At 38.7% G+C, this 24,892-nt stretch overlaps 2 protein-coding genes across 2 annotated transcripts; both read left to right on the top strand.

Annotated features, from left to right (window-relative positions):
- Positions 1-3,754: 3,754 nt before the first annotated feature.
- On the top strand, positions 3,755-5,323 carry slc18a3b (solute carrier family 18 member 3b). The gene has a single exon (XM_041816569.1). The coding sequence runs from the start codon at positions 3,755-3,757 to the stop codon at positions 5,321-5,323; it is 1,569 nt and encodes a 522-aa protein (XP_041672503.1).
- Positions 5,324-6,690: 1,367 nt separating this feature from the next.
- Positions 6,691-24,116, top strand: LOC121528919 (choline O-acetyltransferase-like). The gene is made up of 15 exons (XM_041816571.1): positions 6,691-6,819; positions 7,365-7,465; positions 9,184-9,375; positions 10,009-10,127; positions 13,161-13,214; positions 13,629-13,767; positions 16,433-16,610; positions 16,706-16,875; positions 16,945-17,045; positions 17,565-17,693; positions 17,783-17,905; positions 17,991-18,132; positions 18,367-18,429; positions 20,544-20,681; positions 23,636-24,116. Exons 2-15 carry the CDS (start codon positions 7,427-7,429, stop codon positions 23,900-23,902), a joined length of 1,854 nt encoding a protein of 617 aa, XP_041672505.1. The 5' UTR covers positions 6,691-6,819; positions 7,365-7,426; the 3' UTR covers positions 23,903-24,116.
- Positions 24,117-24,892: the final 776 nt, after the last annotated feature.

Below are 24,892 nucleotides of genomic sequence, written 5' to 3'. Positions count from 1 at the left end.
TTGCCACTTATCCCCAATTTTGGCCCATTTTGCCACTTTAACCCAGTTTAGATGTATTGGTGATTGATTATTGTCGCTGATGTTCCAGTTCAGCACTGCTCACCAACTTGTGTTTTACGCTGAGAACGTTTATAAATATATGCAAGTCTTCACTGCCCTCTAGTGGTAAAAGAACATATATTGGGTGTGATATAGAGGTCCAGTTAATAAAGGTATAGTCAAAAAAATAATTCAGTAAACAAATTCATACACTCTGGGAAGTGATGTCAAATGGTTGAAATGTTCTTCTCCTGACATCTCTCTGATGGTTCTTACCTCTGTCTTCAACCCCAATTCCAAAAAAGTTGGGGCACTGCGTAAAATCTAAAAAAATGAAAGACAGTGCAATTATTTGATAATCTTGTAAAACCATATTTCATTTACAATAGAACATAAAAATATATCAGAATTTTACAATTTAATGAAAAATATTAGCTCATTTTAAATATGATGGCAGCACAATATCTCAAAAAAGTAGGGACGTGGCCATGTTTACCATTGTGTTGCATGCCTTCTTCTTTTAACAGTCTGTACACATTTGGGAATGTTTGGGAATGAAAGAATGTTGTCCCATTCTTGTCTGATGTAGGATTTTAGCTGCTCAACAGTTCTGAGTCTTCTTTTTTGTCAGTGTTGTCAAATGTTTTCTATCAGTAAAAGGTCTGGACTGCGAGCAGGGCAGTTCAGCATCCTACTCTTCTACTGTGAAGCCATGCTGTTGTGATGGATAGGGTATGTGGTTTAGGCCAGTGGTTCTTAAATGGTGTGGCAAGGCACACTGGTGTGCCTTGAGGTAAGTCTAGGTGTGCCATGGGGATTTTTACAATCATATGCTATCACTAAAACTATTCAACAAATTAAGCATATAATATTACCTCTGGCAGGTTGCGGAATCAAGCACTGCCATTTCATTGGAGATCAGCTGATCTCACGCAATCCCTTATCAGCTGACTGCCAACTTATTCATGCTAAGCTTCCAATTAGCTAAATGCACTCATGCTGATATTTAAGCTGCTCTGGCTGCCTACTCTTTGTAGCTCCCTCTGCAAGCTACCTTTGCAACCCTCCTCCACCTCAGCTCCTCCATTAGGTCACATATTACTTAATCAGTGTCATTCTGTTGTCCCTGATGCCTGGTCTGCTCTGGGTTTTTTGTCGTTTGTCTTCCTGCCTCAGGCTTTCCTTGTATGCACAGGAAGGGCAGGAACATGTGTTAACGCTTTCCACGAAGGCTCGTGGAAGAACAGCCACATCACCAAATTTAAATAATGGCACTAAATGCACAATAATAGCTGCTAAAAATGTAAAATATTAGACTGCAAATTATGTGTTTCTTGACTAAGTGGGTCTGACTGGACTGAAGATACTGCAACATGTATTAAAGAGGCTATTTTGAATGGAGACGGACATGGTGTGCCTGGAGATTTTAGCTTCATCTTAGGTGTGCCTTGGGCAAGAAAAGGTTGAAAACCACTGGTTTAGGCTTTCTGAAATACACAGGGCCTTCCTGAAAGAGACGTTGTCTGGATGGGAGTGCATGTTGCTCTTAATCCTCTATACACTTTTCAGCATTGACAGTGCCTTTCCACATGTGTAAGCTACCCACGCCATAGGCTCAAATCTAACCCCATACCACCAGAGAGGCAGGCTTTTGTATTGTGCGCTGATAACAAGCTGGATGATCCCTCTCCTCTTCAGTACACAGGATATGGCATCCACAGTTTCCAAAAAATATTTAAGACTTTGATTAATCTTTCAGAAATAACCCCTTTATACCCAGACGTATTACTAATCCATTGCCAATAAAGCCAGTTAGTTTCAAAATCCTCCTCCAGCTGTTTATCATTAGTACTACCTACTTTTCCATCCCTTTGTTGCCCTGTCCCTACTTTCTTAAAATATGTTGCTGCCATCAAATTGAAAATGAGTGAAAGTTTTTCATGAAATGTCTATGTTTCAACACCTGATATGTTATCCATGTTCAACTGTGAATAAAATATGGGTTTCTGGGATTTGAGAATCACTGTATTCTGATTTGTTTACATTTTACACAGTGTCCCAACGTTTTTGGAATTGGGGCTGAATAATAGTTATTATTGTTATTATTATTTTATCTGTTATTATTATTTGTCAATTTTATTGCCATTGTTGTAGTAGCCCCAGTAAATCTCAATTTTGATGTTTGAATAAAACTGTCAAAGACTTTGCAGAATGTTCCTTTATTTTTCAAATTTTCTTGATTTTTCATTTTTTAGATTTACAATGCTTTCATTTCGTAATCAAATGTTATAATTTGTATGGACCGTACATATTGTAAATGTGGTGGTGTTTTTTCTTCTTAACTGTACTGTAGATTTTTACCACAGGGTGTCGCCAGTGTCCCATCTCCCCACATTCCGAGTGCGTCCCTCACTCCTTCATCTCAGGGCATTCTAAGTGCCTGCTATGTATTTTTCTCCATATTTTGACTGCGCCTGATCTCAACAGTCTTGGAAAAGAAAATGTACATGAAAGAAGTGAAAACCTCCACTCGTTTTTTGTCGTTAATGTTTATCTGGGGTGAAGGGAGCTGTCCAGCAGGGATGTGGTGCTGAAATCTGCTCAGCTCCTGCGGCTGTGAGCAGCTTATGAGTTTAAAGTTGTTGTTTTTTTTCAGAAGCTTACATTTAACCAAAACTTTTGAGCAGCTTATAAAAATGTCATTTTGCCCCATTATATCTCAACACTATTGAGCCACTATGATGTGAATTGATAAAACATCCAGATTTAGAAACATTCAGGAGGCAAATTCTGATGACAGAATTGTTAAATAACTTTACTATGTGTGGCATTTGTGTGTTTAATTTATGATTATTTGGCACTTTTTCTGGCTTATACAGATAAAGACCGATGAATTAATTGATGCATTACTGCGGAGTATACAGTTGTGCATGTGCGTAAATGTCTTTGGACGTCTAAGTAAGGCAGTAAAGTACAGAGTGGCGCACACTGTATCTAAAGAATAAGACTTTTTTTTCTTCCAAGCTCTTGTAGGACTCGTGCTGTGGTGCTCTCTGGCTCTTATTGGTTGAAGTGATTGCAGCCATGGTTGGAAAATTAACATAAAAGAGGCAAGTGGCGAAGGGATCCACTTGGGGGCAAGCTGGTGATGCGTCACAGCTCTTGGTGAAAAGAGGAGACAAAAAAGGGACTAAAATAGCACCCAACCTGCGGGTTAATGTGCACCAATGGCCACGAAGCCACTCGTGGACTCAGAGCAGAGCGCAAAAGTGCCACAGGTGACGGGAGGAATGGACACAGCAGTGAGAGGGGTTGCGCGTCCTTGCTTTTGCAAATAAGTAACGCCAAAATCGATCCAAACAAACCTTGCAATGTAAGATTTCATGATTTTGAAACCTCTTTCTGCGCGTTGCAGAAACTCTACGCTTTCATCACGTCACTTCTCGGGAGATCATGAAAGAGTATCGGGATGTGGCTGAGGCGAGGACAAGTTGAAGAAGCTGAGGAAAGAAATCTTCACCGATGAGGCAGCCAAGTTCCTCTTCTTCGCCTCTCCCTTTACGCACAGGCGAGGTGAGGACGGAGAGCATCACATCAATGTAAAGGAAGCACCAATGAGTCATCCGAGGTGCTGAGAGCGCTGCACCACCCAGGACAAGCACAAGGATAATTTTTTAATCGTAACTCTTTGTATTTTTCCAAACTAAAGCACACCATGGATGGAGAAGGAGGATCGTCTGGGCTGGCCAAATCAGCCGCAGTAAAACTGTCCGAGATGGGGGAGAGAACCAAACAGTTAGGCACCGCCATTAGGGACCCTCACCAGCAGAGACGGATCATATTAGTGATTGTTTGCGTTGCTCTCCTGTTGGACAATATGCTCTACATGGTAATCGTGCCAATTATCCCAGACTATCTTATAGAGCTGGAGAGTGAGCAGTCAGAGCACGTCCACGTAGTGATGCACCCTAACTCTTCAGCCAACAGCACAAGCCAAGACAAAAGCAACAAGGACAATTTAGATGTCCAGATAGGAGTACTTTTTGCGTCCAAAGCCATCCTGCAGCTCTTAGTTAACCCGCTCTCTGGGACTTTCATAGACCGGGTTGGATATGACATTCCTCTTTTAATCGGACTCGGTGTTATGTTCTTCTCCACCTGCATTTTTGCCATCGGGGAGAACTATGCCACGCTGTTTGTCGCAAGAAGTTTGCAAGGTCTGGGGTCTGCGTTCGCGGACACTTCTGGGATCGCGATGATAGCAGACAAGTACACGGAGGAGGCGGAGAGGAGCAGGGCGCTGGGGATCGCCCTGGCGTTCATCTCGTTCGGGAGCCTGGTGGCGCCTCCTTTCGGGGGCGTCCTGTACGAGTTCGCAGGGAAGAAAGTTCCCTTCATTGTGCTCGCGTGCATCTGCCTGGCGGACGGCTTCCTGCTGCTTACAGTCATCAAGCCCTTCTCCAACAGGACTAGAGAGAACATGCCTGTGGGCACCCCAATTTACAGACTCATGATTGACCCCTACATAGCTGTGGTGGCTGGGGCGCTCACAGTGTGCAACATCCCCCTGGCCTTCCTGGAGCCCACTATAGCCAACTGGATGGAGACCACCATGCACTCCTCTCAGTGGGAGATGGGGCTCACATGGCTCCCTGCATTTTTCCCGCATGTCCTCGGTGTGTACATAACTGTTAAATTAGCTGCGAAGCATCCAAACTTGCAGTGGTTCTACGGAGCTGTAGGCATGGTTATCATAGGCGCGAGCTCCTGCACAGTCCCTGCATGCAAAAGTTTTGGACAGCTTATTGCGCCACTTTGCGGCATTTGTTTTGGCATTGCGCTTGTAGACACTGCGCTCCTGCCTACTCTCGCCTTCTTAGTCGACGTGCGTCACGTTTCAGTGTATGGAAGTGTTTACGCTATAGCAGATATCTCTTACTCTGTCGCTTACGCTATGGGTCCTATAGTAGCCGGGCAGATCGTGCACACTCTCGGCTTTGTGCAGCTCAATCTAGGGATGGGTCTAGTTAATGTGCTTTACGCGCCAGCTCTCCTGCTGCTGCGCAACGTGTGCCAAATGAAACCGTCCTACTCCGAGAGAGATAACCTGTTAGAGGAGGCTCCACAGGGGCTGTACGATACTATCAGGATGGAAGAGAGGAGGGCGAAAAAGAAGGGCTACAGTACTGCAGGGAACTGTCTGCCAGTAGATGAAAACGGGTTCGATCCCTTCAAAGCACAGCGGTCTTTGTCAGAAGAGTCGTCCGGTCCGGAGTACACCTAAACCGGCTTCCATCTGACTCTGCCCCCCCTTTGATCCTTACATTCCCCTCTTGGAGATTCAATGAGGCAGGTTATTGTCAAGTAATTTTCTGTAATGTGCAATATAAACACCCAATCACCAAAATCACGATTGTGTGACACGTTCTCCAAAGTTTTTTTTTTTTGTTTGTTTTATTTTTTTTTCTTACCGTGGTTTTTTGTGTCCAACAAGTCTGTGTAGTTCGTCATGGACGTGTAACTGGAGTTTTGTGAGAGATCTATCAGCTACTGTCGAGTCTGTGTGTATCAATGACAACTGTAAAAAGATATAAATAGATTAATGTGCGTACAAGAGTATATGGGACCAAGTATAAGCAGCACATCCACCCTCTCACACAAAAATAGCCTCTATTTTTAGTCTCTGAGGAAACTTTTTTTACTTGCACATCAAAGGCCTGATTTTCTTCTTCTGTTGTTAAAAAATGGTGGTTTTAAACTTTGCAACAAGTGGGCCTGTTTACTGTAATTTTTTTTTTTTTTTCTCTGTTGTTTGAAATTAAATGTATCATAATAAATGGATTTTGTAAATATGTGGATATATGCACAATGTAAATTGTTAAATCATAACGTGGACCTCTACAACAGGGTGTATGTGTGCGTGTTCATGTGTGCGCGCGCGTGTGGAACATTTTGTCGAGAAGTAGCAAATAAAGTCTCCTGAAAAATAAAGAAATATGCATTCATTTATCGAGTTGTCGTTTTAATAAATCTCTGTTTGGACCTGTGTGATGGCGATGACTTCACTTTTATTTCAAGCCTCTAATAAAAGAATCAAATCAAATAAAACGGGTCTTATTTTGTCTGAAATATGAATTATTAGAATACTAGAAATAATTAAAGACTCTCAAGAAATGAAAACCCACTGGAAGGAAATAAATATTTGGATTTGGAAAAAGTCTATAAAAGTTTACAGCTAAATCTGAGCATTTAAAACATGAGACCAAAAAGTCGTGCAATGACACACAAAATTATTTTAAAATCTTAACAATAAGCATGTTTAAAATCAAAATATCAGCTGTAAAACATTACTTTAACGCACGAGCGCACCTGAAAGGCAAGGAGAAAGTTGGCACAAAACGTGCCGTCCTTGTCCAGACGCATGAATGACACATGAAAAAAAGAAAGTCTCCCCCTCCTTTTAATTTATCATCGGATGTGGGCAGGAGGGGGGGGGGGGGGGGTTGAAGCAAGCTGTTAGATAATATGTTCCGCGAATAGATTTCGATGGGAGGAGTTTCTTGCCTCAGGGGGGTAGGTAGACGCAAACACCTTCAGCATCTTTTCCTGGGCGCGCTCTAATGTGGAGTCACAGCCTTATGGCGCGAGGAGGGGACGGGGGAGCAGCCACGCGCCCGCGACGAGCTGCACACTAATATGGGATTTCACGGCGTGGACGTGGGAGGCGAAGTGAACTTACAACAAACACTTCTCTGACCTCCTGAGTTTGACTCTCATCAGGTAAGACAACTTTTTACATCTTTACCTCAGAACTTATTGGAAAATTACAACTTATTTACAACTTATTTCTCCTGCAAGAGCATCCTTCAAAACAAAATTGTCAGGATTATTTTCCATACTTACAACTCGTCTGAAAGTCTACTCTGAATCACAACAGGTTTCACAGCCATAAATCAAATCACGGTGGGTTTGTTCCTTTTATAAATTGTTAATTCTTTTGTTGTTTCAGGAAACGACCTGGTTTCTTATTGCAGTTGAATTAAAGTCTCACTTTTTAAATGAGCTTAAAAGGTTTTGGGGAAAAAATGTAGTTTTTAAGGCAGAAATGAAGATGAAGTGTTTTGTTTGCATGCACATCTCTGTGCAGCGGTGAGCGATGAGGCGCAGCTGGAATTCAAGGACATGCACAAAATTGCATTAGGCTGCAAAATGATGAAGAATGAAGCCTTCTGGTCTCACTTTCATACATAGATATGTCCTCACTAGGCCTTTGTTATACACTGCCTTTTTGGTCCCTTTCAATTGTCCCAACATGCCCCGTGCAGGGAAGGCAGACCGGCTCGTGGAGATTTTCACCTTATTTCTCTAAACGGACCGGAGTGAAAAGATGCCAATCATGGAGAGAGAGACGGCCGGAGAGAGCGAAGTAAGAGAGCATGCCTTATTCTTTAATGAAGAGGCTGGTTTTGTTGAAGTGTAATGTACTTTTGTTGTTAACGCTGCGCTCAGTCTCTGTCCATGGTGCTGAAGTTGACAAACTAATGAGGCTTGATTTCAGCACCACGGACAGCGACTTACACTGACTGGCCACTAGGGGTGACAGTAATAGCAGGCCTTTATCTTCCAGGAGTAGTTTAAAAACGATCAAAACTTTGAAAAATTTAATGTGTTGGTTTTTTTCAGAGATTAATGAAACAGCAGGATAGTGCCTGATTATGTAAGGATGGATTTATCATTAGTTCTACTTGAATATTGCTACTTGTTTTAATGAGAAATTAATTTTTGGCATACAAACACAGAATTAGAAAAAACACAATTATGGTGTTTTTAAAATTTGAAATGTGAAATTTTAATATCAGAACCAGTGAGGGGTCAATAATAAGCTCTGCACACTTTTTGTACACACTCACGATATTGGTGACCAAAAAATGCCCCACTGAAATCAATTACAATCATAATTTTTGACCCCCTGCCATTGCATTAAAATAGGAAAAACAAACAAACATGGATCTTATGATGTCAGGCTCTCATTCTGAAGTCACTGCTTTAAATGAAAAGTCTTCAACGGCACTGTAACTGCCACTGAAGGAGTTAAATTCCTAAAAATGAATCAGTGTTTGATGATTATGATCAGGTCTGATCTTGATCCAAAAACAAATGCACAAAAAAAGTGGAAATAATTTTTAAATCTATAGTATTTATTACAGTTTTTTTTTTTCAGACGTCCATTTTTGGTCACGAGCATACTGAGTGTAACAATTAAATTAAAACACATCTTAAAATGTAAGAAATAATAATGCAAAAAAATCAAAGCTGTTGCTCATTTTTAGCGTGTTCAAGGCTGTGATAATCCCCTTCAAGGAAATTCGATTTGCATGAAGTATTCCAAAAAATATTTGTTTTTGTGTTTATTTTAAATTACAAACATCAGGGTTTTGCACTTAAACTGGAAATGAAAGGGTTCAATTCCTCCCAAAATCGATTCATATTGTACATTCAAAATGAGGTCTGATCTTAATTTAAAATAAGTAATAAAAAACTTTGGTTGAGCCACTGCAGCGCCTCCCTCCAGCCACAGTGACGTAAAATAAATCCACCACTGCTCCTTAAAGTCTCGTTTCACTTTAAAAACTTACAGACAGCTCAGTGGAAAAGTCAGAAGTCAACTGAACCTTGTGTTATTTCCTTTTCTATTAATAGCAAGTTCCTCTTTCTGTGGTTAAGTTCACATTCAAGTCTTTAGTCTACTGATACAGCAGGTCTGTATCGAAATTGTAAGTCAATTACTTTTGACTTCTACAGCATCTGAGGGTTAGCAATCCTCACACCCTGATCAATATCAACATCTTGGGTTACATACAGTTTATGCAAATGAGCCCACATCAGACAGAAAAGATAATCAATTTGCATTTTCTATCCCTATAAAAACAAGAGTATTTTCAAATCCCACAAGGCAGCGGGACTTGGAAACACTCGAAGCATTTAGGATGAATTATTAACTCAGGTTCTAATAATAAAACCAGAAAGAAAAGATGAGAAGGAATTGCCCCTTTGACTAATGAATCCTCTGTAAATCATGAGAAGGCTGCTTTTCATCATTTATAAAGGGTTTTAAAGACCAGCTTGTTCTTTATGTGACATCAGGTGCTCCCAAAGGTGCCCGTGCCCCTGCTGAAACAAACCCTCGACATGTACCTGAGATGCATCCAGCATTTAGTGACGGAGGAGCAGTTTAAGAAGACGAAGGCCATTGTGGAGAAGTTCGGGGCTCCTGGAGGGGTCGGAGAGATTCTGCAGAAGAAGCTTCTGGAGAGGAGGGACAAGAAGAACAACTGGGTAACATATCAGTATGACAGAAGAGGAAAAATGTCCCATTTTCCTGCGGGTGCATAAACTGGAAAAGAGCTTAAAAGATGAAAAATCCGAGATCAATAATACTTTTTCTGTTTTAATGGCCTTTAAAAGTAAGAAAAAGACTTCTAATTTGGACAACTAATTGCAATTAAATTAATCATTATAATCATATTTGTCTTATCATTCCTCCTTATTAAATCAAATATAGTGATTTTATTTTTATCTTTAACAGACTATGCAAACAGCATCATTTTTTTGTAATAATAAGATATTGAACTCTGCATCTGGTCTTTTAGCATAAAAATTACCTCAGATCTTGCCCCTAACAGGATAAAATGTCTAAAAATAATCCAAACCCTTCATAAACGGGGCGAAGAGGCAAACACCTTGCAATGAGGATTTATTGGAGCCTCTCACTCGTGTTTTTCCCTTCAATCCAGCTTGGTGAAATCTATCACGCTCCCACTCTCTCTGACGCTCTGCTTTCATGTGGCAGTGATACACTGTAATGGTTTTTTACACCGCTGCACACAGGTCTTCACTCTGAAAGTAATAACTCTAAGTCCAGAGAGCTTAATGAAGCAACATTTGTCAAAAGAGTCTCTCTATGCTCAGGTGTACGAGTACTGGCTGGAGGACATGTATCTCAACAACAGGTTGGCTCTGCCTGTCAACTCCAGTCCCGTTATGGTGTTTCCAAAGCAGACGTTCAGAGATGGTAAAGATGCTCTCAGGTAGGTGATGAACTTTTGGTTTTAACTATTACCGTAAAAAAAGGTTGCAAGGGCTTGAATAATTGTAGAGCTTCTTCTAAACAAAGTTGGCCTAAATCACTGCCTGTAAAAGAAAGAAATCAAATATGGGAGACAATACGACAAATATGGACCAGCAAAGTCTGCAATGAATTTAAAAAGCAGGTTATCAATTAAGGAGTTGCATTGATTCATTCAAAATGAAAGAGCATTATTTCCTAAATGAATGATCCTACCCAGGGAGAAAATATTTATTCTCTGATGACAAAACAACAACAGCTACCCCCTTTTTTCTGTTATTGATTCATCCTTCTTTAAAAAAGCAGAAAGGCCAAGGATTGAAGCTCCAGTGAGGAGTTTTTAACATGTAGTGGAGCAGGTTGAAATTTACATTGAAGCCTTTTATGGCCTCCGAAAGTAAACAAGACCATCAGCAACTAGATATTTCTACTGCATATTGTAATCATCAGTGGCTTAAGCTGTTGTAATGTGGTTGGTGACATCCTGCCGAAACAGCTTCTTTTATTTTCCACTGCAAAACTTCTCAATATCTGTTCCATGTGACTGTAAAAAAAGAAGTATGACTGATTTTTCTAACACACAATCAGGACAAAAGACTTTGCTGAATAACTATCAATTAATTTTAGGGTCAGAGTTAGGTTTAGAGCTAGGGTAAGGGTAAAATATCACCTAACTACAATAGAATTACTACTATATTTCAAGGGGTTACTTGATAATTAATACTTTAATTCTAAGTAAATTCTTTCTTAATATTACCATATTTATAAGTTATCAATTGACAGAGTCCAAACTTATTACAAGGTCATAGCTACCTTATTCTTGAGAAATTAATGAATAGTTACATTTCTTACGATAAAATTACTAGGTCATTAAGGCCCACTAAATAAAATGTTGCCAACACTGACATCAATTTGCTAAAAATGTTGGCTTAAAATTTTGTTCGCGTTTTGGGTAGAACTGCCATTCTGTATGTATTATATATCATGACATGTGCTGCTGACCTCTTGGCAAGGTCAAGGTCCTTGTGAAAGAGTTTTCGACCTCAATAGGTTTTACCTGGTTAAATAAAATAAATTAAAAAAATTCTGCCCAAATGATGTACTGATTTGGTGGTATTTTAAATCTAAATTTGTTTAAAGAATGGCTTAAAATTTGTATTTAATTGTCTGAAATGCAAAACAATTCTAGGAAAACATTTCCCTGGATTCCACCTCTGATTGATAGCATCAAAAAATGCCAAAGCTTTAGCTCGAGGCAAATAAACCCTCTGGTGCCAAAATGTTGGCAACATTTTTGTTCAGTTTAAGAAGGGGACAATGTGCAGCAGTGCTAATTTTGGCAGCTATTCTTAATTTTAGTCTTATTCTTTAGATGAAATGTCTTTTAGTTTTAGTAAAATCTAGGAATTTCTGCCCTTTTTGGTTTTAGTCGATGAAAACTCAAGACATTTTAGTCTAGTTTTACTCCATAAAATGTCCTCACGTTTTAGTCTTTACTTTGGTACCAAATCATGGTAGTGCATTCTCTGCACTCTGCCAAACCTGGCGTCCCTGCTTTCTACAGCTAAGAGACCAAATAGCTACAGCTGCATTGTTTTTTGACAGGTTTACCACCAGTAGAGAAATATCACAGATTTTAAATGTCCAACGAAAACGAAATTGCATTTTAGTCTAGTTTTAGTCCTCTTGATGAAAACTAAACTTACTTTTTGTCAGTTTTAGTCATCACAGATCTATTTTTGTTAGTCTTAGTCTAGTTTCTGTCATGGAAAAAAGGCTGTTGATGAAAAGTTTTAGTCAGAGTTTTAGTCGACGAAATTAACACTGGCTCAAGTTTTGAAACCTTTTTAAAAAGAAGCGGCAAAATTGCCCAGAGTAAAATGGTTACAACTTTTACAGAACGTTTTAGTCATGTGGAATTGATATAGATTTACTATTATAAGCAGCAGCTTCCAGTGTTGAAAATGAAGCCAATGTGGATGTGCTAAACTGCAGTTCTTTGAGTGTCCACTTGAGGCTGGCTGAAAACAGCAGTTTTGGACACAATCATATCATATCTTTATAGCCACACACTGAAAATTACAGTGATGAAGAACATACACCTTTATGAAAAATACTTGAAACATGTTTTGAGTTTAATAGGGAAGTTTCCACATTAGAATCCACACATTTTTATGTAATCAGTTGCCTCTAATATTTTGAGTTCTATTAACTCATAAGGGATTTAAGTGTTAATCATGTATCGTCTATCATGACAACCCTAGTCTGAGATTGCTTCAGGGTCAAGTTTTCAAAGGCTCACAAGATGAAAAGGGGCAAATGTTTAGTTTACCTTCCTAACAACACAAAGTGAGTCATATATCAGCCACTTCTGCAGTCACTGACAGGCTTTATGTTCTTCTCAGCAGTCCTCTGATTAAGATCTGACTAACAGACATGAAAAAACACAGGCATCATCTCTGCCTTTATTAAATGATCTATGCTCTTCCAGACATTAAACCGTTCCCTCCAGCCCTCTAACTCAACGTTCGCTTTTGTCAGCTCGTGCCACACTAACTGAATACTTCCAGAGCATGGAGAGCGAGCTGGTAATCTACTGACACACGCACTTATTAGATTGGGAGTGACAGGACCAAGCTCTCCGCAGAGACTGCTGGTCAGGCCTCATTTAGGGGTGTGGTGCTCCGCGGCTGCCTCCTTTCTATCGATCTGGCTTTGAACATAATAACACGGAGACAAATGACACACAACATGAGAGTGGACAGGGCTCTGTGTTTTCCCTGTTTGCCCTCACCGCCCACTCTGAGTGGCTCTCTCCGTCTCTCTCACTAACACAGATAAACACACTGCTCGCCCTCTGTATCCCAGTAATTAACCATAATCTGATTACTGCTAGAGAGGGCATCTTATCAGAATTACAAGCTGTTTGCTGTGCATTTTCTTTAGGTTAAGGTGAATTCAGCACCCTGTTTTTCTAATTTTATACTCTTTTAAGGTTTGCAGCTCGTATCATCAGAGGAGTGTTGGACTATAAGGCTCTCATTGATAAGTAAGTTTCACCTATAATGGATCACAAATATGTATGATATTAAGTAAAGGTTCTGAGATGGTGGGTTGTGACCCATAAGTGTCAGAAAGTCGTTGATGTATGGATAACAAAGCTTTTTTTGTTGTTGTTTTCTTTACCCAAGATAGTGTCTTAATTCCTCAACATCTCGGTAAAACAACCAAAGTGTGCATGCTTTCATGGGAAATAGGGTAAAATAAAGTGTTTGCATGCATGCCATCTAAGATTTTGCTGTACTAAAAAGTTTCAAAACATTTTGAATAAATAAATTTGATTGTTTTATTATTGAATTTCTCATTATGGAGATGGTGCTGGGCCCTGATGCTAGACCTGATGAGAACCACTGACATAAAGTAACAAAGTAAGGTGATTTAATGTTGTTATAATGTCTCTAAGGCGGGCTCTTCCAGTGGATTTTGCCCGAGGCCAGCTCGCCGGGACCCCTCTGTGCATGGATTTCATTAATTATGAATCACATAAATTGCAATTTTCCTCATCAGTGCCAGAGCACATCATAGTGGCATGCAAGAATCAGGTCAGGAACTGGGGCTCAGTTTTCAATGACACTACTAACCGTAGACGCTGGCCTGATCCTTTGATAGAAAAAGTGAGGATGTTTCATTAATTTATCCTGTAAAACATCATAATATAAAAGGTGATATTTGAATTTATCAATAAATTGAACAATTTTTTTCTCACAATCTTAACTGACTGCAACAGATTTATTTTTTATTACGTCATCTTTAAATGTCATGCTTAGAGTTGTCATGATATCAGAACTTAAACTTTGGTTCAGAACCATATCATCAATATTGCCTAAATTTGTAGTTGTCAATAAATTGAACAATTTTTTTCTCACAATCTTAACTGACTGCAACAGATTTATTTTTTATTACGTCATCTTTAAATGTCATGCTTAGAGTTGTCATGATATCAGAACTTAAACTTTGATTTGATACCTGTTCAGAACCATCAGCCAGGAGGAAAATTTAAGCAATTAACTTTCATAAAAATCTTTCACTACAAACTTCTCTCAAAGGATTTTAGGAGGATGAGCTTTCCCACTTTGAATAAATACGCAGTTACTCACAAAACAAACTGATTTAATTCAGTTTGCAAAAATGAGGAGCAAAACAGAGTGAAAGATACAAAATGTTCCTCAGTTGAAAAGTCAAGTACAGCAGGGAGTCGCAAATGACCAACTAAAAAAGGTTCACATTTCTGACAGGGAAAAAAAATAACCATATCTGTAAGGGACAAGATGACAGAGAGGAGTAGAGACGTTATGAGATAAAATAACATATGATGGAATATAATTTACAAGACGATATAGGATATATGAAATGATACGATACAATACAAAATGATATGATTCAATAGGTATGATACGATTCGATACGATACATTACGGTACGGTACGGTACAATGCAGTATGCTATGATACAATGCAATACAGTTAGGTTACAGTACGATATAATATGATAAATTACAGCACACTATGATACAATACAATACGATACAATATGAAGTGATGCAATGTGATGTGATACAATATGATATGATGCAGTATGGTACGGTATGATATAATATGATAAAATACAGCACACTACTAAGCAATACAATATGCTACAATACGATACGATACAATACGAAGCAATGCGATGGGATGCAATGTGATGCGATACGATATGATACGAAGCGATGCAATGGGATGCAATGTGATGCTATATGATACGATACAATACAGTATGATACAGTAGGATATAATATGATAAAATACAGCACATTAAGATACAATATGATACGATGCAATACGATGCGATGTGATGCGATAAGAAACGATGCGATACGATACGATACAATATGATACGATACAATACAATATGTACAAACATATACAATATGTTACACTACCATATGGTACAATAAGATACGATAAGATATAATGGTGAGGCAATACCATACTAGACCAGACTGGACAATGCCTTGCCATGCAATGCATTATGGTACGATACAATGAGAGGTGAGGTGATATGATACTCGACTAGACTGGAGGATGCAATATAAATCATCACAATGTGATGTGATGTAATATGATACGATAAAATGCAAGACAAGGCGAGGCGATGTGATACAATACAAGATATTGTGAGGTGAGGTAAAATGATACTAAACCAGACTGACTGATGCAATGCTTTGCTTTGTGATGCAAGACAATGCGAAGCAATACGATACTGGACCAGACTGGACAATGGAATGCACTGCGATGTGATGCGAGGCAAAGCAAGGTGATGCTAGCTGACATGATACTAGTGCATTTACTTGAATCGATTTAGTTATCTTTGCATCACAAATCTGACAATAACTTGGTTTACTATGCTCACACTTAGAAATAAGGAGCAGAATGTTTTTAGATATAAGATGCTAACACACTTTTAAGGTCCAACTAAACATAGCAACCTATTTGTTTTTGTTTCAAAGAAAAATCTGCAGTCAATATCTTTTTCACCTGGTTCATTATTCTTATTAAAATAAGACTGTCTACTTGAACTCTGTGAGTTTCTTTCTCTATATTCAGCCCAGTATCAAGCCTCTGTCTAAAGAATTTATGTCATTGTGCTGGAGGTTTCCAGTGCCGGGGGTTCATGTTTTTGGGTTGTCACTGTGCACTTCCATATATGCTCATTCATCTGTCTGGGCCGTTTTAGTGAAAGCAATGTCTCAGGAATACTTTGAGGAATTTTCCTGATCATGACTCTTTAAAGAAATTCCCCTGAAGGCATTTAACTTCTACCAGCAACATCTGCACATCTACAGCCTAGGGCTATTTGGATCCTATTTTCTTCATGGACTGTGCCTTTAAATTACCACTGAAAATAAAGAGTATGAGCTCTCACCTGCAAATGATTCTAGGAACTATCAATCTGGGGCTCATAAGGGTCAGTCCCTATAGAGATTAAGGCTGTTAACTTAATTACTGCTGATTTTATCTGCCTCCTTGCTTCCTAGAGATAGATAGATGTTGCACTGATCACAGAGGATGAGACATGTTTTAGATACACATTGCTTTATTTAGTTTTTACCAGTATCATTAGAGTTGGCTGTTAGCATTTTAAATGAACATTCTCAAAGGCTAAGGGTGCATTAAAGATCAGATAAGTGAGAAATTTATTATTTCTGTAATCTGTTTTTCTCTTTAGTTTTTCGTGTTGGATGTCGCCGCAAATGGCAAGCAGCTCAATGAGACAGAAACCTTTTCACAACTGGAGAAAATTATGAAAATGTCTGAAAATGCTGAAGAGAGACTTCCTCCTTTTGGTATCCTAACATCAGATGGGAGAACAGAATGGGCTCAAGCCAGAGATGTTCTTACAAAAGGTCTCAGCTTTAACATTCACCCACTCTCTGTTATAAAAGATTTGAAAAACTGTAACCATGCTGTAGACAATAAACAGAGACTTGTATTTATCCAGATCAAACTAACAGGGATTCTCTGGCCCTGATCGAGAGCTGTATTTGCTTGGTGTGTCTGGATGAACCAAGTGGTCTAGAGCCTCGGGATACCACCAGGGCTCTGCTGATGCTGCACGGTGGTGGCCGTGAGAAGAATGGGGGAAACCGCTGGTATGACAAGTCGATGCAGGTAGGAAAAACTTCAAGAATGATTGGTCTTCTGTGAATGAAGAGTTTGATTAATCCTGTAATCTTTCAGTTTGTTGTAGGAATGGATGGGATATGTGGAGTCGTGTGCGAGCATTCTCCATTTGAGGGGATAGTCCTGGTTCAGTGCTCTGAATATGTGATGAAATACGTGTAAGTCAGAGCACTGAGACACAAGCATACACAGGTTACAAGTGTTTTAATCTAAATGTGCCTCTTTTTGGAGAACTTTTATGCCTGGGGATCAGGATTTAATATCAGGACCACAACTGTGGGAATATAACAACTTCATGTGGGCATCTATTTATTAATTCATGGCTGTTTCACTGGCTCCTCAATCACCCAGTCTATTTCAAATGGGCGTTAGAAACTCAAAAGACAAATAACGCATTCACTCCCTCTCTCTAGAAGTTAAATCACCCTAAAGATGACTTATTCGATTGTTACAGTAACAAAATTTAGTGGAAAAATGGAAAGAGTGAGCGCACAACATAGGGGTCCAAACTATGGCCCAGGGAGTTTGAATATTCCACTTATGATATTGGACCAGGACTTATTTGGTCTTGGTCATGGCTGGGTCTTGCCTGTCCTTGTTCTTGGTTTTCACATGATCTCAGTTTTGATACGACTTGGTCATAACTGATGGTACTAACACACTGATATCCTCAACAGATCAGGGAGTCCCTCCAAGATGGCGACTGGAGCCAGCGTTAGAGAGCTTCCCCCCCCAAAAAGGCTGATCTGGAAATGTAACGCACACATCCATGGACTGTTAACAGCATCTGGAGACAGACTTCAAAGGCATGACCATCCACAATCATACCTCTTAACAATTGTAAGTCTCCTTCTTTAGACATCAGGTCTCACATCTCCTGAACTTTCTCCTTCAGGCTGGTGGATAATCTTGACATGGATGTTTTCAAGTTCAACAAATATGGGAAAGAATTCATTAAAAAACAGAAGATGAGTCCAGATGCCTTCATACAAGTCGCCTTACAACTTGCATTTTTCAAGTAAAGTATAAATCTATTACCTAAATGTCCATAACAGAAGATGAAAATGGTCTTTAAAATGTTCTAAAAACAATGTCTTTGACAGATGCCATGGAAGGCTCGTGCCGACCTATGAGAGCGCGTCCATCCGGCGTTTCCAAGAGGGCCGGGTTGATAACATTCGCTCTGCCACCCCTGAGGCCCTGGCCTTTGTTAAGTCCATGACAGATGAGAGGGTCACTTACACCGTGGGTCATTTTTCTCACTTTGAGCACAATTACAGAGTAACTCCCACATCAGCCAGTGTAAATGAAACAGGTGTGAGGAGCCTCTCTGAACCTGATGCCCCCATACAAGCAGATGATATCCCATTGGATCTAACATGATACAAAAAATGGATTTATAGTCTGTGCTTAAACTAAAACATAAAATATGTCCAGATAATATTTTATCCCTGAATTGTTTTTTTTTTTTTTCAACAGGATTCAGAAAAAATGAAGCAACTGAGGGATGCAATTAATGCCCAGACAAGTTATACAATTGCAGTAAGTATTCAAATGTGTATTCTTTATGACTGAACATGGTGCTACACTGCTGCTTCACCTAAAATCTTAAGAGAGAGAAACACTTAATAAGCTCAGATTTTTTTTTTTTTTTTTGGCTTATCCAAGAATGCAAGCAGAAGGAAACAGTCCGGCTCCCTCCAGAAACAAGAATAAAAATCCACCAACCAGCACCTCCTAAGCCTTTTAAGCTAATTAACAATTCTGGGGACTACTTCTTGGCTGAGCCAGAGACTTGGTGGAGTCTTGCTTGCTGAGTTAAGTTTTCAGACTTCCAGTGGAGATTCCCAGTAGTTCCAGATGGCACAAAGCAAGAAATAATCAGGCATATATCCCCCATAAAACCATGGAGTGTGGTGTTTACACTTCAGATTAATCAAATAAGATCTAAAATGTTAATGAAGCTGTACATGATGAAACAAGATAATTTCTAGAGTATTTCAGAACTGCCTGCAATTCTGCAGAAATCCATAATGGCGATTGAAGCAAAACTATTGTGACTGCTTCTTGTCAATATGAATGAAGTTACATTTATGCATTTACACAATCAGAGATTGAACTTAAAAGAAAAAACTTGCAAGCAGGAAAGAGAGTAAACCAGTTTCATTCAACATGCAAGTGGACCCCACCAATCCTGCAGGGGTTGAATAATGTAAACATCATCACCCACGCCTATTCACTCATATTGAAATTTCCCTGAATATTTCCTGCTGTTTACACATTAACTCATCCTAACTTCACATGGAAATTTTGCAAGAGGATGGATAAAATCTGTGTAAAATCGAGAGGAAAATTCTAGAAGTTGTGCTCACATTGCAGTTCGCTGTGAAATTTTTCATTTTTTCTGAAGCTCTCAGACTACTACAATGAAACACAGCCTCTGTCCAGACAGAAACATAGGCAAAGACTAAAAAAAAAAAAGCTAAAACTAACATAGCTACATTTACTCAACATTAACAACATAGTTAGCGTAACTTAAGCTTTAGCTAAAGTGAAATTAGTTTAACTGAACCACCATTCACGTTGCTACTTCTACCCCCCCCCCCGACCTCTACTGAGAAACATTACCTCTGTCAGTTACGTGAACAGTGGCTCACTCTAGCTTTATTAGCTTTGGCTATAACTAGAATAGACTCTTTAGCTTTAGCTAAAGCTAAGATAGCTGCAAAAACAATGTAGGTAACATTTTGTTATGGCAGCTCATCAATTCATTGCTTTCATATAATGTTGTGACTCTTGATCTTCTGGTTTGTTAATTTCAACCGTTTATGATTAAGTAAAAAACAAAGCAATGTAAAATACTGTAGCTACATTAGGTTTAGCAACGTGAGCTTTAGAAAACACAGCTTAAGCTAATGTAGCATAATTACCTGTGTAGGTAAGGTAGCCATATAGCTAATGTAGCTAAAGTAGCCTATGTGGAACTGCAGAAAACTTCAGTTCCTTGGGTGTCCACTTGAGACTTGGTTCAAAATTTAACAAAGTCCACTGACATCCATGTTAAAATTTTGATTTAAACAACAGTAAAAAACCTTTACTGCCTGGTTAAAAAATTGGTATCAATGGTCCCCTTTTTACTTTTTTATTTCAATTTTCTTAAAGTTTAATCTGATTTTATTTTGAAAGTTTTAGTGTGTCTTTCCATTCTGACAGAGGCAACGTCACACAATAACAGTCCGTGAGAGGGGGCGTCTGAGAGCTACAGTTTGAAGGCAGGCCCTTCTTCCAGAAAGTGGCCAGCAGACCTTTTAAATTTGTATTTGAGAGTGATATCAGATAAAAAGAATTTCTTTTAAATTCATTTAACAAAGTTCATTTACCAGCCTTACATGGTGTAGCTACAGCGGCCATCTCTTAATGATACATTTTGCAAAAGAATCAAATTTTGACCACTTTGAATGGCATAGCAACTTACTAAAACCCCATAAGGCAGCTCATAATTCAATTTTTAGAGGTACTACCAAAAAAGTTTTTCCTTTCTTCAATTTAATCCATGAAATTTAATTGTTTGCATTGATTGGTTTAATTGTAGTATACACTGAAGCTATAATTGAAGAGCATTCATTATATCTTACCAAAAATCTGTATATTTCCAGGCTATTACAGGAATGGCAATAGACAATCATCTCCTTGGTCTCCTGAGGATCTCAAAGGAGCTCAACATGGAGAAACCGGAGATCTTCTGTGATGAGACATATGTGGCCAGTAACCAGTTCATCCTCTCTACCAGTCAGGTAATATTTGAAACCATTTGTTCTGGTATGTACTTGCTTGAAATTCACATCATAAGGTTCACGATTGTCGAAAGGAAGAATTTAAGGCACATCTATGCACAGGTTAATATCACAGAACCCCAGAACCGTGACAATATTTTATTTTCGTGATCAGCACAGAAAATACTGAGTGGAAATGCTGATCCCGAATCTGATATTTTTTGTTTGTTTTTTTCAAATATAACTAGATATGAGAGCAATCAAAAATAAACCTGCTAATTGTTGGGTTTTCTGCAAATTTATCACATTTGGCTGCACTTTAAGGTTGGAAAAAGTTCAATCCAGTATCATCTGGCTAACTTTTTAATAATTTTGAGCAACTTTGAGGGCATGGCTGTAATTAGCACTAAGCTCTGCATTCATAAGACAGCCAAGCTCAAACAGTTGAGTGGGTGAAGCCTCGCATAATGTGTCACTGAACTCCACAGTGGTCCTTTAAAAAGGGACTGAGACAGGAAAACCAAAGCAACAACAAAAAACATCAGATAACACACAATGCTAATTAAAAGTATGTTGTTTATGCTTTTGTTTGGGATCCTCACTGAAGATCCTGTCTTTTATTTTTAATTAGAGACCCTGTGTGACTCATCTTTGCCCTCAGCTTTTATTTACCAAGAACATCTTTAACTTTCCTGCAAGTGACTGGACCTCAAGTAATTATCACTGAAAGAACTGTTTAAGGCACCAACAAACATAAAGTTTAAGGAGTCAATACTATGACTGCACCGTATTCAAGAGAGCATGACAGTATTGTATTCATCTGACCTAGAGGGGCTTCTAAAAGTGTATTACAAAATTATGGTATGGTTCTTAAGCTTTGGTTTACTTTACAACCTCTGGTAATTAAACAAAAAGAATATGTCACATATGTGAAAATGTATCTGGTATGCATGTTTCATTGTAGTAGTTGGTAATATTCAACAATATCCAAGACAGTCTGGCTGCAGACTACAGATCCCAGACCACAATGTGAGCCGCTGCCTCTGTCAGAACAAGTATACATGCAGAAACTTTCAAAATAGAATCTGATTTAACTTCCGGTTAGAGTTAGGGTGAGGGTTAAGATAGGGGTTAGGATACAAAAAGTTAAAAGCCAAAAAGTTGACCTGCAAAACCTGATTAGAAAAAATTTAATAAAGCTGAGTAAACAATCTGCTTGAAAGAAAAAAGCTTTTCCTTTTCATTAAAACACTCTAACACAGCTAACATAGCTACGACTAAAGTTAAAAAAACTGCATTAGAGAAAAATGAACCATAGCAACTTCAGCTTTAGCTACTTTACCTACATAGCTACATTATCTTTAGCTATGTTTGCTAAAGCTCACATCGTTCAAAAAAAGTAAACAGTCTGCTTAGGTAGCTAAATCTACAGCTAACGATGTTAAATTAGCTATGTAGGTAGCGTTGCTTCATAACTAATGTAGCTAAAGCAAATGAAGGTGTGTTAGCTACACTAGACTAGACTCTTTCACCTATGCATGAAATGATGTGAACACAAACACATGCACAAACATTATGCACATGCACAAACACGACACACACAGGCCCAGATATGCTTGCTCTCGTACAACGATCAACACGTAATTACAGTCACCTACGGATAAAACAACTACATTAGATTGTTCCAGTTTGGCTAAAGCGAAACCCACTTTTAAGGTAGTTATGTGAACACCGACCTTGATTAGCTTTATTAGCTTTAGCTGGCTAAGTTAGCTACATTGGCTTACATAGTGGTGCTAACTATGTAGTCAGAAAAGTTTTGTTAGCTTTAGCTAAAGCTACTTCTAAAATGGGTCTATTCAATATTTAATTCTGGGAAAATGCACCAGACCATATTCTCTGTTTTATTAACGAAATGTTGCTTTATCTTTATTTTTTTATGTGGTTATCTCATGATTGTAAGCTTTGTTTTATTTTAAGACTTCGTTTGGCATTTCAAGTTTGATTAAGAAGCAGTAGCTTTTAATTAGCATTTAAAAATAAGTGAAAAAGCAGACACTGTATGAAATATAAATCTATCCACTGTCGTATCTCTATGATGAGGCATAAAAAGGCCAGAAAAAATATATAGATAAAAGGGAACCATTGATACCAAATTAGTTTTGAACCAGGCAATAAAAGTGTTTTACTGCTGTTTAGATTAAAATTTTAACATGGATTTCAATTGACTTTCCTGAATTCTGGACCAAGCCACAAGTGGACATTCAAGGAACTGCAGTTTTCTGAACTTCCACATCAGCTTCATTTTTCAACACCAGAGTTTGGCCCGTGAAAAACTGTTATTGTAAAGTCCAGAACTGAACTATACATCAGACAATATAACTTTTAATTTCACATGCACCTTAGCCGTGTTTAAATGTAAAATATCCTGCACTGTTTCTTTACTACTTTACCATAACTTAAATATTGTAAGAAAACTCACTGGTAAAACTCCTCATCTCATATGCATATTCGCATTAGTTAATGTAAATGATCTGAAATGATCTTATGTACATTGTGTAAATCTGCCCACATCATTGCAAATTTTATATTTTTGATCACATCTATTTAACATCCTTGCACCATTTGCGCACATTGCAACTGTACCATTAGTGTTAAATTTCTGCACTTGGAGAGCAAAGCTAACTGCTTGTTGTGTAAGCATAATTGGCCAATGAGCTGACTCTTATTGAACACTAATATATAATAACTTACTTACCCCTTTAGCCATCCAGGCAGGGGCAGGGCCAGACAGAGTTGACTGTGTGACGTCAGGTGCAAAAGGTCTATAAAGTAAATAATTTATCAATGAATAGTTAGCAGAAAAATAGAGGATGGTCGAATTGCAGGTTGAAAACTCTATTTTTTTGTCAAATATTAAACATCACATATCTTTACAAGCTAAATGAACCCATTCTTTATCCTCTTCTATCCAGGTCCCCACCACTGTAGAAATGTTCTGCTGCTATGGCCCGGTGGTACCCAACGGCTATGGTGCCTGTTACAATCCGCAGTCAGACCACATCCTGTTCTGTGTGTCCAGTTTCTGGGAGAACACGGGGACAAGCTCGGCCGTTTTCGTCAGAGCCCTGAACGAGGGCCTACTGGAAATCAGGGATCTGTGCAATAGAATCAGTGCTGCAGCTAGTAAACCAGCTGATGGCAGCACGGGAGCTAGCCAGCCCCAAAAATCAGGGAAGTGAGACATACTGTGAGAACACGCCCACTTCTCACTCACTCGTAGGTTTAGACTTTAGCTTTAGACTCAGATGCCTTTGTGTGTCTTTCTTGTCCGTGCAATAGTGTTAATTTAAAATGTGAAGCCTTAAAGTTCATATGTAAATATGATAAATGTGAATTAATAATGGAAAACTATTAATTTTTTTATGTGTGCAGACATCAGAATGATTTGGGGTCCAACAGTGACTCTGCTTGACTCAGTAGACTGAGAAGAAGTGGTCTGCTGCCTTTTAGGAAACTGAAGCCATGCTGCTTTTTATATGACAGAGGGGACACCCCTCTATCAGAGTATAAATCAACTGATTCTTGTGTATAACTCAGAAGTGTAGAATAGTAACAGAATCATAAAAATATACATATATTTAAGTGACTTGAAACAATCATGAAGTATTGTAAATGTGATCCTGCCAACATGTTCACTTTGTGTACATGCCACTTTGCTAACAGCAAACTAGAGCATACCTAAATTAAGAACTAATTCAGTCATTTTTACGTATTTTAAGCATCTATTGACATCGTGAGGTTGCCAAAGAGGCTGTATGGATGTGAACTCAGTCTGTTAAAGCACTTTAAGATACTTATATAAATAAATGAGTGGATAAATGTTCATGTAGAGGACTGGCAAGAGGGAAACATGCTGTATGGTTCCAGTGGCACATTAGACATACACTAGTTGTACTGTATGATTGTGTTCTATATCATAGCAATAGTAAGTGTAAAGTCTAACAAGCAGTGCAATTTTGTAAGTAAAATACAGAGTAGTGGTGACTGAGGCGAACCACTGTGTTCTAGTGTATATAAGTGCTTTGTATTTGCACTTAGAGGTAGAGAGAGGGTATGGATGTAATATTGGTATTTTGTGCAATAATCATATAAAAGCAAGTGCAGTGAGGGTACATGTGCAATTTGCCAAATCGATTTATTAGATGCATGAGGCTTCTATATAAGATGGT

Source organism: Cheilinus undulatus, linkage group 20 (assembly GCF_018320785.1).
Source record: "Cheilinus undulatus linkage group 20, ASM1832078v1, whole genome shotgun sequence".
Taxonomy (NCBI): Eukaryota; Metazoa; Chordata; class Actinopteri; order Labriformes; family Labridae; genus Cheilinus; species Cheilinus undulatus.
This window is presented reverse-complemented; position numbering and strand designations above follow the sequence as displayed.

Coding starts and splice junctions, on each gene's coding strand:
- slc18a3b (XM_041816569.1), top strand. CDS start 3,755: ATGGATGGAGAAGGAGGATCGTCTGGGCTGGCCAAATCAGCCGCAGTA.
- LOC121528919 (XM_041816571.1), top strand. CDS start 7,427: ATGCCAATCATGGAGAGAGAGACGGCCGGAGAGAGCGAA. Junction 13,215..13,628: donor TATAAGGCTCTCATTGATAA/GTAAGTTTCACC, acceptor AATGTCTCTAAG/GCGGGCTCTTCCAGTGGATT. Junction 18,430..20,543: donor AGACAAGTTATACAATTGCA/GTAAGTATTCAA, acceptor GTATATTTCCAG/GCTATTACAGGAATGGCAAT.